The sequence below is a fragment of the Oryx dammah genome, unplaced genomic scaffold (genome assembly GCF_014754425.2).
Source record: "Oryx dammah isolate SB20612 unplaced genomic scaffold, SCBI_Odam_1.1 HiC_scaffold_23, whole genome shotgun sequence".
Lineage (NCBI taxonomy): Eukaryota > Metazoa > Chordata > Mammalia > Artiodactyla > Bovidae > Oryx > Oryx dammah.
The window spans coordinates 55,729,492-55,748,361 of NW_024070207.1; the positions used below are offsets into that span (position 1 = coordinate 55,729,492).

An 18,870-nucleotide genomic window follows, 5' to 3' on the forward strand; every position below is an offset into this window, starting at 1 on the left:
CACACAAACAGTGGGGGCCTTGAGTGGGGCAGAGGGGCAGGGAAGCCTGGCCCAGCCCCCTCAGCCTCTACCAGCTGGAAGGTGTTCCACCAACCAAGCCAAAATCAATTCAGGGAGGTGTGGGAGATCCAAGTAGGGGGCCATTAGGTGCAGCAAAAGGGGTGCCCACGCCTCAGACAGAGATCCCAACATAGCAAAGGCTGAAGGTATAGTCAAGGGCTCTGGCATTGGCCCTGGCTTTTGGCCACCTGCAAACGCCCATCCAGTGGGCTCTGAGCTAATGATGCTGATGGTCCCTCAGGTCACGTGGGACCTAGAGGAGCCTCTCTGGAGGCCATCTCTGCCACAGGGTGCCAGCACTGGCAAGGAAGAGCTGTGGGGCAGATGGGAGATGCTCCAGGGGGGAGACTGCAGGATACAGCCTGTCTTCAGGATCATCTGCCCTAGGGTGTCCCCTGGAAGGCAGAACCCTGGAGCCTTTCTGCAATTGAGGGCAGAGGACCCAGAGGCCCATGGGCACCCAACACCAGCCTACAAGCAGTCTTCCCCCACCCTGGCCCCTGCAGCCTGGAAGGACTGTAGGGACAAGGACAGCAAAGACTGTGAGGAGATGATAGGGCCCTGGGTACCTGGTGGGCCAGTACCCCACAACTGGCTTTGGTGTGAGTGGGTGTGCGTGTAAACTTTTGTTCCAAAGGAGGAAAAGGAGAAGGAGGAAGCAAAGGGGGAGGAGGAGGAAGAGGAGGAGGGGGGTGCAGGAAGAGGAGGGGGATGGAGGAGGAGGAGGAAGAGAATTCATTGGTGGGAAGGAGGGTTCTTTTGTTCTGCTTAGGTTTGTGCTTGGTCACTGGAGACCTGGGACTGGCCTGGAGAAGTACCACTCACAAGCTGCCAATGCCAAGGTCAGCCCCAAAGCCTGCAACTGGGAACAGCCCTGAGTGGGCAGTCCCTACCTAGGTGAAGGGTGCCTGCAAACAGCTGCTGCCCACATTGGCCTGAGAGACATTAAGGGCCATGTCATGGTGCCTGGGCCTCCCCCACCCAGAGGGGACCCCTATTCAGCATCCCCTGGGGCAGGCTGCTCCCTATCCTGGGAAGTCCAGCTGTGTCCCTGTAGGCCCCCTAGTGACCCTGGTCTCAAGGAACCCCTCCTGCCCCAGTCCCCTCTCCCCTCTCCAACAACACACACCCCCAAGCCATCGTCCACTTTCCCTCCCACCCCCCGCAGAGTCCTGTGGTGCCCATGAACCTGGGCTGGTTGTCCCCACCTACCCAGTCAGCCACTCCTGGGCCCTGCCATGTGTCCTGAGCTTCAGCACCAGCCAAGGCCCTACCCGCTGTGGTCCCGAGTCCTCAGCTCAGCGTGTGCTTTCCTGGTGCAGATTCAGGCCCAGTTCTGCTGGCTCTCCTATAGACGTGCGTGTGTTCTTCTCTGAGCACTTCCCCCTACTGTGGTGCAGCAACACCGTAGCCCACTCTCAGTAACCGGTGGGAAGGAGGGGATGGACGAGGGCTCGGCCAGCGTCCACCCCAGGACTCGTGGAAGGAAGATCTGCATTTGGTGCCACAGTGGGGCTTCAGGAGGCCCCCAGGACCTGTTCTCTGCTTGGCCACCTTGTGCTTCCTCGGGATTCTGCGTCCTTGGCTTGGTGCACCGTGCCCTGCTGTGTGACTAACTTGTGCCCACCATAGAGCATGTGGGCCCAAGCAGGAGGAGCTGCCCTCGGGGGATTGGGAATTGCCAGCACCCACCTTCCTGGCAAGACACCACCTGCGAGGCCCTCAGGAAGGGAGAGTGTCGGGGGAGGGAGGACTGCTGTGTGGGGGCAGTGCAGGTACCTTGTTAGGGACCTTGGGAGGAGAAGAGGGGCCAGGACCATGATCTGTGGCCGTTAGGAGTTCTCTGTGTTGTCATTCCCTGTCTTCAATGGTTTCAGTCAGTGCTGCTCTTCCAATAAAGTTTCCTGAAAGTTTCAGCTGTCTCGTCTCTGCTCTGGACAGTGGAGGGGAGGGGCTGCCTGAGGTGGGGGTGCAGTGGCCTGGTACCCCGAGTCAGCACTGCAGTGTGGTCCCGGCAGGGTCCGAGATGGTCTGTGTGGCCCCCTGGGCTGGACGGAGCTTGGTGACAGGGATTTGTGGGCAGGGACTGTGGTTGGTTAGATCCCCAGGAACCTCAGGGAGCCTCCAGGAATAAGTGGGTTGGATGTGGGGGGAAGGCAGGGTCAGTAGATAGGACTCCAGGTTCTAGAATCCCTGGCAGCTCCGTGGGGGCACCAGGCACCCAGATGGTTCAGAGAGGTCACGTGTGCCATCCTAAGGACCAGCCAGCCACAGAAAGGTCCTGGTGTGTGATCAAAGGCTGCTCTCAGGAGTGTGGTGCAGGATTCCAGGGCACGGGTGTTTGCCCACCTTCCTGAGATCGGTCTACCCCTGCTGGCCAATGGCGGCCAGCCCTGCTCTGGGCACCCAGGGACGGGGGTCGGGGGGTGGTGATGTGATGTCCGAGGAAAGGAGGGCGGGCCAGCAGGAGTTCCACAGCCCCCTTTCCTCAGAGGCGGGGAAAGGCTGGCAGCACTGTCCTCCACCTTGAGTCCAGGGCAGGGTGGCATGGTGACAGGCACGGGCACCCCTCTCCCTGCCCCACTCCCCCGCACTAGTCCTGTGTTCTGGGAGCAGGCAGGAGGCAGGGTGCAGTAGGAGGCTGCAGACAGGGGCCCATCGATGGCCCCTTCCTGCCCAGAGGCTCACTCGGGGTCTGTGGCTCCTCCAGAGCCCTCGGTGAGCAGTGCAGTCGCCAGGGTGGAAGGCACTACTGATTCGGGAGACATTTTCTCGAGCGTGAGGCCATCCTGCGTGCGTCTGCGTGTCTGTGCCCCGTGAGGTTGCGCGTTTGCGTCCGGCGCCTGTGCGCTTGCGCGCGCCGCCATTTCCTGCAGCCGCGACCTTGTGTCGCGGTGCTTATCGGGAAATGCGACCATCCACGCCTCGAATGGCTACCCTGGGCGCGAGAAGTTTCGGCGGCAGTTTCCACGACGGCCGCCAGATGGCGCGCGAGGACCACAATTCTGCCTGGCCGCGCATCTTGGCGATGGCCATTCCGGCGCCCTAGGCTCTCGCTGCTCATCCCCCGATGGCCTGGAAGCTCTGGGTGGTTCCACCAGCCTAGAGCTGACGCAGGCCCCCTGAACCCGAGTGCACTATCACCACAGTGCAGGCGGAGGTGGGAGAGAGGAAGGGAGCTGGGTACCCGCAAAGATCCAAAGGGGCTGTTTGGCAAGTTGCCCTGGTGGTCTCTGGACGCTAGACGCCAATCTTCAGAGGTGGCCGCGGCCAGGACCCATGGACATGCGGGAGGGCGGTCGACCCTTCAACCTCGAGGGACCCTGAGCGGACCTGCCAACTCGTGGCGCTGGGTCTCCGTGGGGAGGGGACGTCGTTATCAAGAGGTGGAAGAGGGAGATGGACCAGTTAGGTGGTTCAATCTGCAGAGCAGTGGCTGGCGCCTTTCGTTTTTCAGTGGTAGAAAGTGAGTAGAAGAGAACTGAGAGGATTACACTGGTTACCGAGTTGTAGAACTATGCTTAGGTCTGCGACCTCTGTTACTTTCATCACAATATATGCTGCTTCCAGTTTGTGGGTAGTTACTACTGCTAAGGGCTTGGTGAGCCTGGTGAGCATGGTGCTCAGGCAGTCGGTTCAGCCATGAGTGAGAGGTGCCTCTTCAACTGTCCTATTTGTTATCTAACCTCCTGCCTCCCAGATGCTTATGCGAGTGCCAACTCTTCTTTTTAGACATCTAACATGGTTATGCCTCTTGTTGTCTTCCTTTCTACAGTCAGGTTCTGCTTTTCTGCCTTATTTGATTTTTATTTCTTCTAGCAAAAGCTCTCCCTGAATTAAGGCCAGGCACAGCACAGGCCATTTTGAGGTTTATATTTCCATATTTCCAGCCCTAAGGGCCTCCATTTCCCAGAGCCCCAGCAGTGCAGGGAAGAGTACCACTCCCATCCCTTATCATTGGTAGAATTTGGCCTTTCCTTTTTCAGCTAGCCCTTCCTCTCCCCCTTGTGTGTGATATCTGGGTAAACTGGGAAGAAAGCCTGGGTGCTCCTTCCTTTAGCACCACAGGGAGATCAGAATCATGTATGCTGGTAACCACATGTGAGAACTCTCACTTTGGCCCCACCTGTCCTCTATGGTAAAATCCCAGGCCACTCTCTGTTCCTTGCTCTCAAAAGTCAGTTCACAACTGGTTGAGAGGCTTATCCTGCTCTCTTCAGAACCCTTGATTCTGAAAGTAATGAACCATTTCTTGACTTCTTGATGTGTGTGGGGTGTGTGTGTGTGAAGGGTGTTTCATTGGTCTCCATATCCAAACCAAATTTTAGGTGGTCTTTCATTGTCTTTACATTGGTGAAAGTTATGTGCAAATCTATGGAACTGCACACCACTCACACCCCTTCCCCGCCCCAACACACACACACACACACAAAACCAAGAGAGTCAATTACAAACAATATCACTGGAGACATGACAGAGATTAGAACCACTTTTAAAGATTTAGGCGTGGTGGTCTCCATCATATCTACATTTGCATTGCTAGTCTGTTGGCTGCAGAAATTGGTGGAATTCTATAGAATGACTGTATACTCCAGACTTCACCAAGTAGTAATTCCAGTTGTGGATGCTGTGTGCTGGATGTGATATAATTGCTCAAGCAGACTAATAGGCCCTTAGGTCCATGTTATGTGGCCATTGATTTGATGAGTACATTCCTTTCTATTCCAACCAATCAGAGAAAGAGGATGAGAAGTAGTACATAATCATATGAACAGACATCTCTATTTAAAGTTTACTCCACTGCTATGTTCTCTCCTGCCCTACATCATACCTGATCTCATAACATAGTACAAAGAGATGTGGATCATCTAGACAGCCCATAGAACATCACTCAGATCAGTTAAACTGACATGATCATATCAATTGAAGAAGATGAGTAGAGGGGTATGTAAGACACGTGCTCAAGAGCATGGGAAGTAAACCCTATGAAAATCCAGGGAGCTGACTATTCAGTGAAGTTTTTAGGAGTTCAGTAATCAGAAGCATGCCAGGATGTTCCCTCCAAAGTGCAAGACAAATAATTGCATCTTCAATCCTCCACCACAAAGAAGACAGCAGGGTTATTGCTACGGTCCATATGATGATGCAGAAGGCTCACAGCTGGGGTGCAGGAGAGGAACCTGCAGCAGGTCCAGGCTGCAATGGAAGCAGTTGTGTGGACCATCTTTTATGACAGTCCTTATGGTGTCAGATGTATCAGTAATGGGCAGGGATGCAGTGTCAAGTTCAAGGCCAGCCCCTGTAAGAGAATTGTAACCTAGGTCCCTGGGGTTCTGGAGAAAGGCCATGCCATCAGCATCAGAGATTATATGTCTTTCTAGAAATAGCTTCTGGTGTGCTTCTGGGCCCTGGTAGAGACACATGCTTAACTATGGGACACCAAGTGTTTTGGCTTTTCTCCTACCTTTGCCATGAAAGAGGAGAAGGAGAGGTACTCTCTACCCTCAAATAAAATGTGTCAGTTCAGGTCCTTCAGGAAGCCAAGCTGGAGTTGGAAAATGTGAAAGATGTATGTTTCACCATGCATTGCCCCAAATGTCAGAGATGCAGCCTATTAAAAAGCAGAGACATTACTTTACTGACAAATGTCCATCTAGGCAAAGCTATGGTTTTTCCAGTAGTCATGTATGGATGTGAGAGTTGGACCATAAAGAAGGCTGAGCACCAAAGAATTGATGCTTTTGAACTGTGGTGTTGGAGAAGAGTCTTGAGGGTCCCTTGGAGAGCAAGGAGATCCAACCAGTCAATTCTAAAGGAAATCAACTCTGAATATTCATTGGAAGGGTTGATGCTGAGGCTGAAGTGCCAAACCTTTGATCACCTGATGTGAAGAGCCAACTCATTAGAAAAGACCCTGATGCTGGGAGAGACTGAGGGCAAAAGGAAAAGGGGGAGACATAGGATGAGATGGTTGGATAGCATCACCGACACAATGGACATGAGTTTGAGCAAACTCCAAGAGATAGTGAAGGACAGGGAAGCCTGGCATGCTGCAGTTCATGGGGTCGCAAAGAATCGAACATGACTGAGCAACTGAAAAACAACAGCAATGCATCACCACAAATGCTAGAGATACAAGAGACATTGAAACTACTCATGGTTCCTGCCATCGTGGAGCTTAGAACTGCTGAAGGAATTGCAGAAATACATATGTAATCATTGTGTTAAGTGCTTAAGAAAAGCAAGTACTCCAAGATTGTATTAGAGAAGAACCTAACTTAGATGGGGACAGGAATGCCAGTTGAGGTGCTGTTGGTGAAGGGACAGGAATGCTGAGACATGAAGGATGAGTAGGACTTGGCCAGGCAAAGAGTGAGGGAGGTTGTGCTCAGGCAAAAAGAAAAGAGTATGCAATAGGCAGAAAAATGACCTCTACCCCAGCCATCCACTTCCCTTGGTCACTTCCCAGGTGTTGTCATCTCGTATAACTGCCCTCTCCCACCTCGATCATCAGTGATTCAAGTGTCCCACTCTCTGATTACAGACTCCTCACTGTGGTCATTTTCCAACCTCTTCAGAGCCTTCAGGCATTTATTTTTTCTGTCTCAGTCAGCCATCTCCTTCTTCACTTAATCCTTTTATTTAAAAGAACTTACTCAGGTATAATTGAAGTGCACATTCTTAAAGAGTACAGTTTGATAAATGTTGATATCCGTATACCCCCGTGTAACCATCATGACAATCAATATAATAAATATGTCCATCCCCCCAAAGCTTTCTCATATCCCTTCAAAGTCCCAGACTTCCCTATAGCTCAGATGGTAAAGAATCTGCCTGAAATGCAGGAGACCCGGGTTCAATCCCTGGGTCAGGAAGATCTCCTGAAGGAAATGGAAATCCACTCCAGTATTCTTGCCTGGAGAAACCCATGGACAGAGGAGCCTGTCAGGCTACAGTCCATGGGGTCACAGAGTTGGACACGACTAAGTGACTAACACACATGTACTCTGCAACCTTGCTAAAGTCACTTATTACTTCTAGGTTTTTCTTGGTAGATTCTATGGGATTTGTGGGCTTCCCTGGTACCTCAGTTGGTAAAGAATCCAGATGCAATGCAGGAGACCAAGGTTTGATTCCCAGGTCAGGAAGATCCTCTGGAGAAGGGAGAGGCTACCCACTCCAGTATTCTGGCCTGGAGAATTCCATGGACTCTATAGTCCATGGGGATTTGTACACGACTGTGTGACTTTCACTTCATGAGATTTTTATATATATAAACTGTTGTCTTCAGGTAATAGCAGTTTGACTTCTTTTCTAATAATGAATACCTTTTATTTCTTTTTCTTACTATGAAACAAATACTATTATCTGTCTTAGAAAGACTTTCTGCTTAGCTCATTAGCTTCTGACTACAATGTGACAGACTCAGTCCTCCATCTCTTCTTTCTCATGGCTCCACACCTTCATCTCTTCAATCAGTAAAAGAACATTGCCTATCATCTAAAATATATAGTAGACTTTTTCTCAAGTCTCTGACTCCCAGGCTTAACCTTTAAAGCCATAACACTTTTCATTTATACAGAAATAAAAAGTTGCAGGACAGAAAATAGCATTTGTCTTATTGAAGGTTTACAGGAACTTCATGACCTGACCTACCCGGACACCTGCAAGAACAAGGGATTATCACATTTCCTCTAGGGTCTTCCTGGCACCAAGAGGTCTACAACAACCAACCACACTCTCCCCTTTTACTATAAAAGAAGCCTGAATTCTAACTCGGGTAAAATGGTTTTTTTGGATACTAATGAACCGTTTTCTTGATCTGCTGACTTTCTGAATAAAGTCACTATTCCTTGCTCCAACACTTTGTCTATTTATTTGGCCTGTCATGTGCTTAGTAGTATGACCTTGTTGTGCATGTGTGCATGCTAAGTAGCTTCAATCGTGTGCGACTGTTTGCAATGCTATGGCCTGTAGCCCACCAGACTTCTCTGTCTGTGGGATTCTCCAGGCAAGAATACTGGAGTGGGTTGCCATGCCGTTTTCAAGGGGATCTTCTCGACGCAGTGGTTGAACCCACGTCTCTTACATCTCCTGCATGGGCAAGCAGGTTCTTTATCACTTACGCCACCTGAAGCCCCATGAGCTTGGAGTTGGTAACAGATCCACCGTGCAGGTGAGCTTTAGGTGCCTTCCTCATTTATAGTTAGTCCTAGTCCACCTTCATGCCATTATCCTCCATTATTCTTTTTAAAAAATCCCTTTAAATTCAGATATAATTGACATATAACATCGTGTAAGTTTAAGGGAGTTGGTGATGGACAGGGAGGCCTGGCGTGCTGTGATTCATGGGGTTGCAAAGAGTCGGACACGACTGAGTGACTGAACTGAACTGAAGTTTAAGGTATACAATGTATTGACTTTATACATTTATTAACACATCTGTCACATCACATAATTATCTTTTTTTATGGTGGTAATACATGATGTTTTAATGGGGTGTTCCTGTTGTTCTCTGTAGGAGCATTTGTCTGCCAAAAACGACCCTGAAAACTGAAAAAAAAAATTTTAATCACAATAAATGGCATTTGCTGAGTTGTGATAATGCTCAATGAACCAGGCAAGCACTATGTCACTTTTCAGAGTAATGCAAATAATTATTTCCATTATTTCCCTTGTATATACCAGTAAGTAAATAGAAATCTATAAAGTTTCATTTAATTGGTTGAGAACACAGAAGTGAGGAAGCTGGAATTCCCAGTCAGGCCTTTTCAGCTCCAATGAATGTGTTTGAAACACACAGACACACATATCTATATCCATATCTGTATCTATATCTGTATCTCTGAATTGTTCAGTACAAGCAGGTAGGCTGAAGATGCAGGGAACCAAGTTACTTTTACAACTTGAGTCCAAAGGCAGTTTGGAGGCAGAATTTCTTCCTCTTTGAGGGACCTCAGTCTTTTTCTCTTAAAGCCTTCAACTGTATGGATGCAGCCAACTTAGATTATGGAGAATAATCTATTTATAGTCCACTGATTTAAATGTTGATCACATGCAAAAATAACTTCACATCAACATCTAGAGACGTGTTTAACCAAGCAACTGGGCAGTATAGCCTAGCCAAGTTGACACATAAAAAGTTACCATGCTCCCTAACTATATTTTCTTTTTAACAGTTCAAACAATGGGAAGAATAGAGAAGAAAGTGTCACACTCTCACCTCTGTCCCCTTCCCTTCACAAAGAACATTGTCAACCTCTCAGTGAACATCCTTTCAGAACTCTGCCTATTCCTTTAACACTTATACATATAAATATATACATATACAATATGGTTTATTTAAATGGGATCATTCTACAGATATTGTTTGTATCTTGTTTGCCCTCTTGAATGGTAAGTCACATATATTTATCCTTTTATTTACTTGGACAAACATTTATCTAATATTTATAATATTAAATGATACAATTGAGTAAAAAGCAAAAGTCCATATTTGACCCTTTTCCTGAACCTCACTTTCATCCTCAAAAGTAAATACTGTTATCATTTAAGGAAGCAGATCACTTAATTGGCTGCCTGTCCCAGGATCCAGATTCTAGAATCTCCAGACAGTATTTATTGGGCACCCCGACCCTGGTCTGAGAGGCCCTTCTGCCCTGAGCATTCAGTGCTTGGGTAGAGAATTCTCCTGAGCTAGACTGGCTCCATGGCTAGTCAGAGTTCCCATGAGGCACAGGCAGCCCAGCTGGCCCCATCAACTGATGGGGAACCCGCAGCAGGGGACTCCTGTGATTCCTCCCCAGATCGAAACGTGGATTGAGGGGAGGTTTTGGAGAAGCAGGGTGAGCAACCTGAGAGCCAAGATCGACACCTCCAAGACAATCTGCTCCACAGGGCCTGAACCCAAAAACAGCCAAGGAGGAAGAGAACATCACCATCCTCAGGCTGTCCTTCCCCAGGAAGCTCTGGAGGATCATGGAGGATGCAGCCTTCACTTCTGCATGCTGGAATGATGAGGTCATCGAAGTAGATCTCTTCCAGATGGAAGTCCTCCAGCGCAGAGGCTTGGACCAGATCTTCGAGACAGACAGCATCAAGAGTTTCATCAGTGAACTGAACCTGTATGAGTTCAGTAAAATCCACCCTTCGGGTCGCTCTGCAGGGAAGATGATGGTGATGGTAACATAGAAAGCCCTTCCAGGAAGACTAGACTAGACGAGCTGAGTGCTGGATGGGTTTCATTTCCCAGGAAAAATTTTTCTCATGAGAGGGTGGTTAAGGAAAGAGGAGAAAGCAGGATGTGTTGTGTTCCACCATCCCTCTTGGACAGGACCCAAACAGGACCCACCCCTCTTAGACAGGGGTGACCCCAAACTTTGAGGGGCCACTTGATGTCAGGGAGGTCCAGTAACACCTCAAGTAAAGACGGCCCTGGGGGAGCTCTAGAGAGCAACATGCTAGGGCCTCATAACCTGCCAGGAATGAAGAGACCTTGTCTCCACAGTTAGGCAAGGCTGGGATAGTGGTGGGGAGGAGGGCAGCAAGGAAGGGCTCTTCTCCCACCTGATGGTTAAAGTGATTCATTTCTTTCAGATCTATCCCAACTCCAACTTTCAGAGAGACAAGCCTCTCCTCCTGCAGAACATCTGGAGGAAAGGCGACCCCAGAACAATTGCTCAGCCTACTGCCAGTGCAACAGCAACCACAAAGACAAAGAAGTGAGCAGTGGCAACCGGACACTCTCCTTGACTCCACCACAACCAGTTCACCCGAGAGGCAGGCAAGAAAGTCCAAAAGGGAACACCACCTGCTCACAGAACCCCCAGCTGGTGCTCATTTGTGTTCTCTGGCCTTTGGTCTATGGGCAGTATAGTCAGGCGGGCTGGGAAAAACCATCTCCCCAGCGAGCAGGGCGGTCCCAGTGGAGAGGGCACATCCAGCAATGCCATGTCTCTGCCCCCAGCTACTTTTGGAAGGGATGGAACAGGGGAACTGCCCGAGAGCCGCCCAGAGTACCCAGATTACAATTTGGTAATGACTTTGCACAAGACCTGCTACTCCATCCAGATGGTAGCTCCAAATGAGGCCCGAGGCGGAGGAGGAGCAGGGAGAGTCCTCAGATTACATGTGTGTCCTCTGTGTGCCACTTCAAGGACAAGCCCAATCCCTGAACTGCTGGGTCCCTGAGTTCAGTTCAGTTGCTCAGTCGCATCTGATTCTTTGTTATCCCATGAATTGCAGCACGTCAGGCCTCTCTGTCCATCATCAACTCCTGGAGTTCACCCAAACTCATGTGCATCGAGTTGGTGATGCCATCCGGCCATCTCATCTTCTGTCGTCCCCTTCTCCTCCTGCCCCCAATCCCTCCAAGCATCAGGGTCTTTTCCAGTGAGTCAACTCTTCGCATGAGGTGGCCAAAGTATTGGAGCTTCAGCCTCAGCATCAGTCCTTCCAATGAACACCCAGGACTGGTCTCCTTTAGGATGGAACTGGTTGGATCTTCTTGAAGCCCAAGGGACTCTCAAGTCTTCTCCAACACCACAGTTCAAAAGCATCAGTTCTTTGGTGCTCAGCTTTCTTCACAGTCCAACTCTCACATCCATACATGACCACAAGAAAAACCATAGCCTTGACTAGATGGACCTTTGTTGGCAAAGTAATAATCTCTGCTTTATAATATGCTCTCTAGGTTGGTCATAACTTTCCTTCCAAGCAGCAAGCATCTTTTAATTTCATGGCTGCAATCACCATCTGCAGTGATTTTGGAGCCCCAAAAAATAAAGTCTGACACTGTTCCACTGTTTCCTCATCTATTTCCCATGAAGTGATGGGACCAGATGCCATGATCTTAAGTTTTCTGAATGTTGAGCTTTAAGCCAACTTTTTCACTCTCCTCTTTCACTTTCATCAAGAGGCTTTTTAGTTCCTCTTCACTTTCTGCCATAAGGGTGGTGTCATCTGCATATCTGAGGTTATAGATATTTCTCCTGGCAATCTTGATTCCAGCTTGTGCTTCTTCCAGACAAACATTTCTCATGATGTGCTCTGCATATAAGTTAAATAAGCAGGGTGACAATATACAGCCTTGACGTACTCCTTTTCCTATTTGGAACCAGTCTGTTGTTCCATGTCCAGTTCTAACTGTTGCTTCCTGACCTGCAGATAGGTTTCTCAAGAGGCAGGTCAGGTGGTCTGGTATTCCAATCTCTTTCAGAATTTTCCAGTTTATTGTGATCCACACAGTCAAAAGCTTGGCATAGTCAATAAAGCAGAAATAGATGTTTTTCTGGAACTCTCTTGCTTTTCGATGATCCAGCAGATGTTGGCAATTTGATCTCTGGTTCCTCTGCCTTTCCTAAAACCAGCTTGAACATCTGGAAGCTCACAGTTCATGTACTGCTGAAGCCTGGCTTGGAGAATTTTGTGCATTACTTTACTAGCGTGTGAGATGAGTGCAATTGTGCGGTAGTTTGAGCATTCTTGCGCACTGCCTTTCTTACGGACACTCAAAAGTACTCTCCTGTAATCAAATAGATTTCTGGCTGTAATAAAGTAGAGCAAAACTCCATGGGAATAAATAAAAAATTGAACAAGAACTGCGAGTCTGTGTTCTTTCTGTCTATGCTATTCACACATGGTACAGGGTGAGCCAGGTAAGGCTGGAAGCCCACACCCCAAGCAGGCTTCAGTCTGGTCCCCATGGTTCCTTTTCAACTGAAGCAGCAGCATTTCACATGCTCGGCCTAGGGTCTGACACCTAAGACAAGCGCTGAGGTGAGCCCAGGACAGGCTGGTCCCTGGGCCTTGCCTGCCACTCAGCAGATGGCCCAGCCAGGCTCCTGACCTTGGGGGTGTCACTTTCCCTGAGTCTTGCACCCTGAAGCAGAAGGGGCTCCTCAAGGGTCCCCCAATGTTGCCACAAGTTTCTGATCAGCAGCTGAGTATCTCTAGCTCCCGATCCAGGGGCCTGTTTCTGGGCCTGTGGGCCTCTCTGCATGCTGGATGCCTCTCCATCTGCTGATGCACAGCCCAGTCTGCAGCCTTCCCCCATCATCCCCTGGTCACTGTTCCAACATCGGGGAGTTTGGACCAGAGCAGAGAGGAAAAACACTAAGCGGTTTCCTAACAACACATTTCTCTCAACCACCCAGACACAGCAGGGCCAAAACAAGTGGCGATGCCATCTTATCTATCGTAAAGGTCAAATTCCTGCAGACTCTCACTGAGTCCAGAGCAGCACTGCACGAGGGGTGTCCCGGCACCCCAACCCACACCAAATTGGCAGAACACCCCAAGGTGGGGCCAATTCAGACTGAACCAGACAGGCACATCCAGGGTGCAATGGTGACTGGATAGTGTCACCATGTGCTGGTCTCTTGGTCACCTTTTGAAAGCCTCGCTTGGACAGGCCTCCTGCCCAAAGGGGATCAGGTGCTGGGGGATGTCCACCAGGAAGATGTCCTTCCCACCCCTTCCAGGGATGGGCTGCAACAGCCAGCGGGGGTTGGTGAGCACAGTCAGGTACTTCTGTCGCAGGTCGGGCAACAGGGCTTGATTTTCCAGCTCCTCCACCTCTTCAGGATCTAGGTTTTCTGGGCACAACAAAGTTTCCCCAATGTCCACGAGACCTGTGTGCAAAGAGAGCACACAGAATGAGAACAAGGTCACTGAAAGTCTCGCCTGCTAGAGACTAAAACGTATCACAGCAGGGAACCAGGGTGAATTGAATCCTCTGGCTGAGCATTTCAGATGGGCTCACCTTGGCAAAGGGAATTTGGGGCAAGGGCAAGCGAGGGAAGGAGCGAAATGAAAGGGAGAGATCTGGTGCTCCACGAACCCACCAGGCCACAGGCAGCTCTCAGTCTGCCCACTGCAGGCCACAGGGACAGAGCAGGAGGGCCCTGACAAGGAACCTGTGGATATCAGGCCCTGAAGCGATTCACCAGCGGAGTTGTTGCTGTGGGGCCTCACCCTGGGGAGTCAGGGGACTTTCTCAGGCCTGGCTGCAGGCAGTGGCAGTGGGGAACCCAGGCTGGGTGCTTTCCTGCCTCTCATGGTCTCTGCTAGGCACACAAACACGTGGGGACACACACACACAGACAAGTGCCACATGCAGACCTGGACCTGCCTCTGCCTCAGAGCACAAATGGGGATTGAGGCCCAGACTGGTGGTAAGGGACCTTGGGCCATCATCTCCCAGCCAAGGGACCCTTGCTGCTCCTCTGAAGAAACCTCAGCTCCCCCGCCACCCCTCTCACCAACTGGTTCAACAGAAAACAATGCAGGGCAGCATCAGGGTCACGCAGACAGCATGGGGCAGGGTGTCACTTGCCTGCAATCACTCCACGGCCGAATTTGTCCCCGTCCTGCAGCAAGGCCTGGATCTGGGCGGGGCTCATCCCCAGCCTCTGCTCCAGCAGCTCCCACCAGGCCTCATCCTCCCAGTCCCGGTGAGCGATGTGGACTGCCAGGGTACAGTGCTGGTGGCCGCGTAGCACAGGCCGCCACCGCGTCTCCAAGGTCTTGACACCATTTAAGATGAAACCTGCATAAGGCTGTCGAAAGGACAGACAGCCGAACTTCATCTCCCAGGGCTCCTAGGGCCTCACGTGGCTGCGGAAACACAGAACCACAAAGGTTAGGAACCTGACACAGTGGCCTGCAAGTTCACAGCCATGGGCTGGACCTAAGTCCCATGTGCCTGAGCACCCTCCAAGCCTGCTGACACAGAATCCAGGGGATCAGAGAGGGCTGGCTCTTTCCATCTGTCTCCACATGGTCCACAGATAGGGAGGTGGTGACCTAGAGGACCCATCCATCACATGGAGTTTGTGGGGAGGTCAGGAAGGAGGGCAGGGCAGTGGGAGAGAGGTACATGGTAAGAGGCACGTGGTGAGTTCCAAGATAGAGGGACTTGAAACCCTGGGAGCACTGAGGAGGGAGGGCAAGCCCCCTGGCTTCACAGCCCAGTGGCTGGGCTCTGGTCCTCTCCCAGCATGGACAGGCACTGTCCTGGGCTTAGCTTCCCCTACCCCCAGCCACCATCCCACCCCTTAGCTCCCAGTCCCATCCCTGCCCATGCTCTGGAGATCTCCATCTTAGCCCAGGGCTGCTGAGGGCAGATCCATGCTAACCAATCTGCCCTGCCAGGTATCTTCCCCACACCTTTGGCAGCCACATTTCTCCCAGTCCTTCCCACATCACTGCCTCCACTGTCATCAGATGCCCCAGCCCTTGCCCAGAACCTAGAAAAAGAATGGAGAGCAGAAACTACTGGGACTGGCACGCTCCCTGTCCTTGCCAGGGCCTGGGACGGCATCATGCAGGGACCACAGAATTCAAACCCCACATTATCTGCTATGTTACTGTCACCTTGTTTGACACCTGAGGAGGCGCCGAGGCACAGAGTCACAGTCCATGACTGGGGGGGGGGGACCTGACTACACGTACCTCCAACCTTACTTCTTTCCTTGTACCTGGAGGGGGGTCCCTGTTCTCTGTAGGGGAGTGGAGGCGGAGGATCAGAGTCATGGGCCTGAACCTCAGTAGTCTCAGCACCTCTGAGGGAGCTTCCGTTTCCACGTGGCTGTGAGGATGGGGACAAGGTCCTAGAAGCACCCAGCCCAGGGCATTCTGGGCCTTTCCTTCCCCTAGCATAGGAGAGCCACAATTCTCCCAGGCCCATGAAGAACCACATGATATGGTTCATAGCCTGATGGCCTGCACTCCTCACCCCTGGATTCACCCCTGGTAGCCATGAAGGCCATTCTTCCATCCTTGGAACACTCCAGTCTGTTCCTACCTCAGAGCCTTTGTAGGGTGTGAGGTGTCACATTGTGTCCCCTCAAATTCAGGTGCTGGAGTCTCAATCCCAAGTACCTTGGCATGACCTTACAGACAAAAGAAAGGTCTTCACAGAGCTGATGGAGGTCAAGTGAGCTCATTAGGATGGACCCTCCTCTTACAGGACGGTTGTCCCTATACAAAGGGCACATTTAGAGACAGACAGGCACACAGGAGAACTGAGGTGAAAAGGAAGGCGGAGCTCTTCAAGCCCAGACATGCCCACCATGGCCAGCAATGCCTGGAAGTGAGGGAGTGGATGGGACAGACTCTCTACAGCCCTCACAAGAGCCAATCTCAGCTGACACCTCAACCTCGGCTGCTGGCCTCCTGAACCAACATGGTTCGTTTCTGAGCCATCTGGCCTGTGTGACCCTAACATGACTGCCAGCAAATGAAGCCAGAGGGTCAGCCCTGTCTGGACATCTCTCCGCAGGGGCAAGAGGGGATGGCTTCTCCACTCCCAGCACCTTGGGCACACTCCTCCACGTCTGCACATCTATTTTCATGCATTTGTTTTCACGCTTATATGGTATCTGTTTACACCTCCCAGTGTTGGGGGTCCCACAAGTTACTGATGCTTCCCTCCTGATGGAAGGGTAGGGAAAACTCATTCTGCCAATACAGCCACTCGACATGACCACACACTCACTGACTGAAGAGTCATGCAGGAGGTGGCCCAGGGAACAGGGCACACACCCGAGGTGCTAACACAAACTAGCAAATGGCCTTCCACAAAGGCTCCCCTTTGTTCACTTCACCAACCACAGGCAAGGGTTCCATGTCCTCACGCACTGGCTAGCCCCGAGCATCATCATCCTGCTGAACTTCTGTCGATGTGCTGGGTGACAAAGGGTCACCCTCTTCACTGGGTCTGGCTTGGTTACCAGGGAGCCTGGCTGTCCCCTGGGGCATGGCCATTGCTATGTCTTCTACTGGGGTATGTGATTGGATCCCAGGCTTGCCCAGTTTCCGCCACTCAGTGTCTCAGCCAACCCAACCCCTTCCTCCTGGGCGCCTCTGAATCTCACCTGTGTGGGTGGAATCCCTGAGCAAGAAGGTGCTCAAGCTTTCCCACCACTCGAAGCAAGGGTGCCTGCTTGGTGGCCAGAGGTGAAAACACTCTTCCGCCTGCTTGTCTGCGCTTCTTCACCTGCACGAGGACCAGAGGAACAGGGAGAAAACCACCAGTGAGAAGACAGCAATGTTGGACAACAAGGCACCATGTTCTCCTTGGCAGGGGCCTCAGACCACGGGGACCCAGAAGGGCCCAACTGATGAGAAACACACATGCAGGTTCCCTTCAGGGTAGGTTCTGCTCATCACAGCAGCTGGCCTGTCCCCATGTGACTGGGACAGGGACCCCACAGTGCCTCAAGGGTCAGCACAGAAATCCATCCCCCAGGAGTGATGGTGATTTACAGGCCAGGAGATTGGGGCAACTACGAAGAGAAAATGATTCCTCCCCTCACACTGCCACTCTGGAAGCATCCAGAGGCCGGTACAGTCAGTCGGCCGCCCTCCAGGGACTCCTGGTTGGGCCCCACCAGGAGGGGAATGCGTATAAGCAGCTGAGCTCTTCAGGTCACAATCCGGGGGGGGGGGGGGGGGGGGAGAGGAGCAGGAGGCTGGAGGGCAGGTCTGCTGGCATCGCCAGGACACATACGTGGAAGGAAAGCAGGCGGGGACTGTGGCCGTGGAGGGGACCGGAAGGTCCGGCTCGGTCCCCTGGCAGGGGCTCCTGGTCCCAGAGCCTGGAAACCCCCGCCCGGAGGTACCATCTGCGCACGAGGCAGGTCCCACCTTCCTGCAAGTAGAGCGAGTCGCGGGCGCTTTTTTGGGATGGCCGGGCAGCGGCCACCAGGCAGGACAGTAGTCCGCCACCGGGACCGCTGTCAGGTGACTGCGCCGGTTGGCCTTAGTCCCGTCGCGCCCACAAACACTGAAGCCGTTGATTTCCGGTGTGTGTGGCTTCCGTACTCTTGTAAGCACGCAGTTACGTAGACACGCAGGTATGAACAAAGGCGCTTTCTCTCGCCGGCCCTGTCTGCTAGGAGACAGAATAGGAGCCGCCACGCGGGAGGAGCCTCGAGACCTGCGGCCTGGAGCGGAACCCGAGGGAGGACCAAGAAGTGAGCGGTCCCGCGGAAAAGAGGGGAGGAGATGGGAGGAGCAGGGCGAGGAGTCTGGGGCTGGGTGAGGAAGAGCTTTGGGAGAAGGAGGCGGGGCGGGGCGGGGCGGAGCGAGGCGGAGCGGAGCGGGATGGAGCCACCGGTTGAGCGGAGCGGGGCTTCCTGTCCCTACTGCTTACTGTGGGCCTGGGGAACCCACGGAGGCTGGGCTTGTCCAGTTTGAGTCCGTACCATAGGCGTCCAGTCGGCGAGACTCGGCGAGAGTCAACGTGACCGCGACCCAGTGTCCTCAGCGACTGCATCCGAGCTTCAGGGTGGACCCCAGGGGCCAGGGAAGCGGGAAGAGGTGCAGCCTCTGGGCGGAGTTCCCCAACTCTGGGCTGAAAGCCCAGGCTGGCTCCCCTCCAAGCCACTCTGGGGCTGCTGGCCCAGTGCTGAGCAACAGTCTGCCTTTTTGCCGATGCGAAGGAAAATCCTCAGTTTCCTGCTGCCCCTGGGACCTGAGATGTCCCAGAGAAAAGAAGCTTCGCTTTCAAAAATGTTTCCTGTCCTCTTCCTTTCGTCTGAGGGCTCAGCCCACCCAGGGCAGCCCCCTGACTCTGCTCCTGACCACCACCCTCCCTGCTGTGCCCCAGCCTCCCAAGTGCCTGATCAGAGTAAAGGATACCTGTTGGGAGCCAGCGTGAGGAATCCCACCCGTGACAAGGTCATGAGGGAGGAAGCTGACATACGCAAGGCTGTGATCAGACTTCAGGAGTTCCCCCTGGCATTTCCTGAGCATCCATCCCCCAAAAAATAAGAATCTGCCTGCTTTTCCACTCTTCTGACATTC

At 52.0% G+C, this 18,870-nt stretch overlaps 1 protein-coding gene and 1 pseudogene across 5 annotated transcripts; one reads left to right on the forward strand and one right to left on the reverse strand.

Annotated features, from left to right (window-relative positions):
• The first annotated feature begins 9,769 nt into the window (after positions 1-9,769).
• On the forward strand, positions 9,770-11,311 carry LOC120881877 (annotated as a pseudogene).
• A 1,158-nt stretch (positions 11,312-12,469) lies between these two features.
• Positions 12,470-18,346, reverse strand: LOC120881865 (uncharacterized protein CXorf40 homolog). Of its 5 annotated transcripts, none has more exons than XM_040265599.1 (4): positions 18,270-18,346; positions 16,938-17,059; positions 14,396-14,676; positions 12,470-13,691 (listed from the first exon to the last, which is right to left on the reverse strand). In XM_040265599.1, the coding sequence occupies exons 3-4, from the start codon at positions 14,646-14,648 to the stop codon at positions 13,444-13,446; spliced, it is 501 nt and encodes a 166-aa protein (XP_040121533.1). In that variant the 5' UTR covers positions 14,649-14,676; positions 16,938-17,059; positions 18,270-18,346; the 3' UTR covers positions 12,470-13,443. The 5 variants fall into 5 exon arrangements, with proteins under 5 accessions (XP_040121533.1, XP_040121530.1, XP_040121532.1 ...); XM_040265596.1 differs by having other exon boundaries at positions 18,218-18,346; XM_040265598.1 differs by lacking the exon at positions 18,270-18,346 and adding an exon at positions 17,573-18,157.
• Between the last annotated feature and the right edge of the window lie 524 nt (positions 18,347-18,870).